Genomic DNA, 1,009 nt, shown 5'->3' on the forward strand with positions numbered 1-1,009 from the left:
CCCATGCCCCCCCGGATCCGCTTCTGCGGGGCAGCCGTGTCCAGCCCTCCCCTCTTCCGCAGCACCTTGGCCGCCCCCCGTGTCCGCAGGAGGTGGCTCTTGCTGTGCTTGGCCACGATCCCTGATGGGGACATCCCTGAGCTGCCTGCAGGGTGGAGGGGACACTGTACCCCATGTCCCTTCCATGGGGATATCGCCATTTCATGACCACCTCCTGGGGCTCACCTTCCAGGTGGATGATCTCCCCATCACCGCAGTAGACACCAGCATGGGCACCCCACCAGCCAGGGCCTCCTGAGGCCAGCGGGAAGAGGAAGAGGTCCCCAGGCTGGGGTTCAGCCACCCCATCGGGGACAATGTAGAAATTCTGACCCAACAGCCCCTCACAGAGGAAGAATGTCGCTGTGCTCGCTGCCCCGGCCACCATCTGAGGACCCGTCTGTGTTTCAGGGCCACTGGTGTCCCAGGGATAGTGGCAGCACCGCCAGCCCGCTGGCTCATCCCCCATCCCTGGTGGCTTGGGCGTAGCTTGGGTCTCCATGGATGGGGAAACCCTCCAAGAAGCGACCATCTCCTCTAGGTGCTGTGCACCCATGGGAAAAGGCAGGATGTGCCGGATTTGGCCCAGATGTGCCAGGGTGAGACAGGTGGTGTGGGTCACAGAGGGGACACTGGCACACCTGCCTGGAGCTGCTCACCTGGAGGGACAAACACCCAGTGTCAGCCCCAATGATGCTGGGGAGATGGAACCCATGGCACCAGTGTCATGGCTCAGCCCCTGCCCATAGCGCTGCCGTTCCCCTGCCCGAGTCCCTGACTGATGTCCCCGTGCCATCACCCCCAAACCTGTCGCACCCGGCGCCAGGGCTGGAGGAATGGCCCATCCAGGTCTTGCAGCGTCTGCACCAGGGTGCTCACCTGTGGGGAGAGGGGGCAGAGCAAGCCTGGGACCCATCCCCTGCTGGCACCCACCTCTGCTGGCACCCACCCATGGTAGTACCCATCCCTG

The 1,009-nt window shown here is 64.2% G+C and overlaps 1 protein-coding gene across 1 annotated transcript in view; it reads right to left on the bottom strand.

Annotated features, from left to right (window-relative positions):
• Positions 1 to 1,009, bottom strand: part of LOC104526107 (uncharacterized) — a gene marked incomplete at its 5' end in the record, with an annotated part of 3,681 nt that overhangs the window by 2,156 nt on the left and 516 nt on the right. The window contains 4 exons of the mRNA XM_029085313.1: positions 1 to 121; positions 226 to 427; positions 681 to 698; positions 847 to 918. The exon at positions 1 to 121 is cut by the window's left edge and continues 201 nt beyond it. Of these exons, the coding sequence (XP_028941146.1) occupies positions 1 to 121; positions 226 to 427; positions 681 to 698; positions 847 to 918 (413 nt within the window). The remainder of the gene's footprint in view (positions 122 to 225; positions 428 to 680; positions 699 to 846; positions 919 to 1,009) is intronic.

Source organism: Antrostomus carolinensis, unplaced genomic scaffold, assembly GCF_000700745.2.
Source record: "Antrostomus carolinensis isolate BGI_N321 unplaced genomic scaffold, ASM70074v2 scaffold19006, whole genome shotgun sequence".
In the NCBI taxonomy this organism is placed as follows: Eukaryota; Metazoa; Chordata; class Aves; order Caprimulgiformes; family Caprimulgidae; genus Antrostomus; species Antrostomus carolinensis.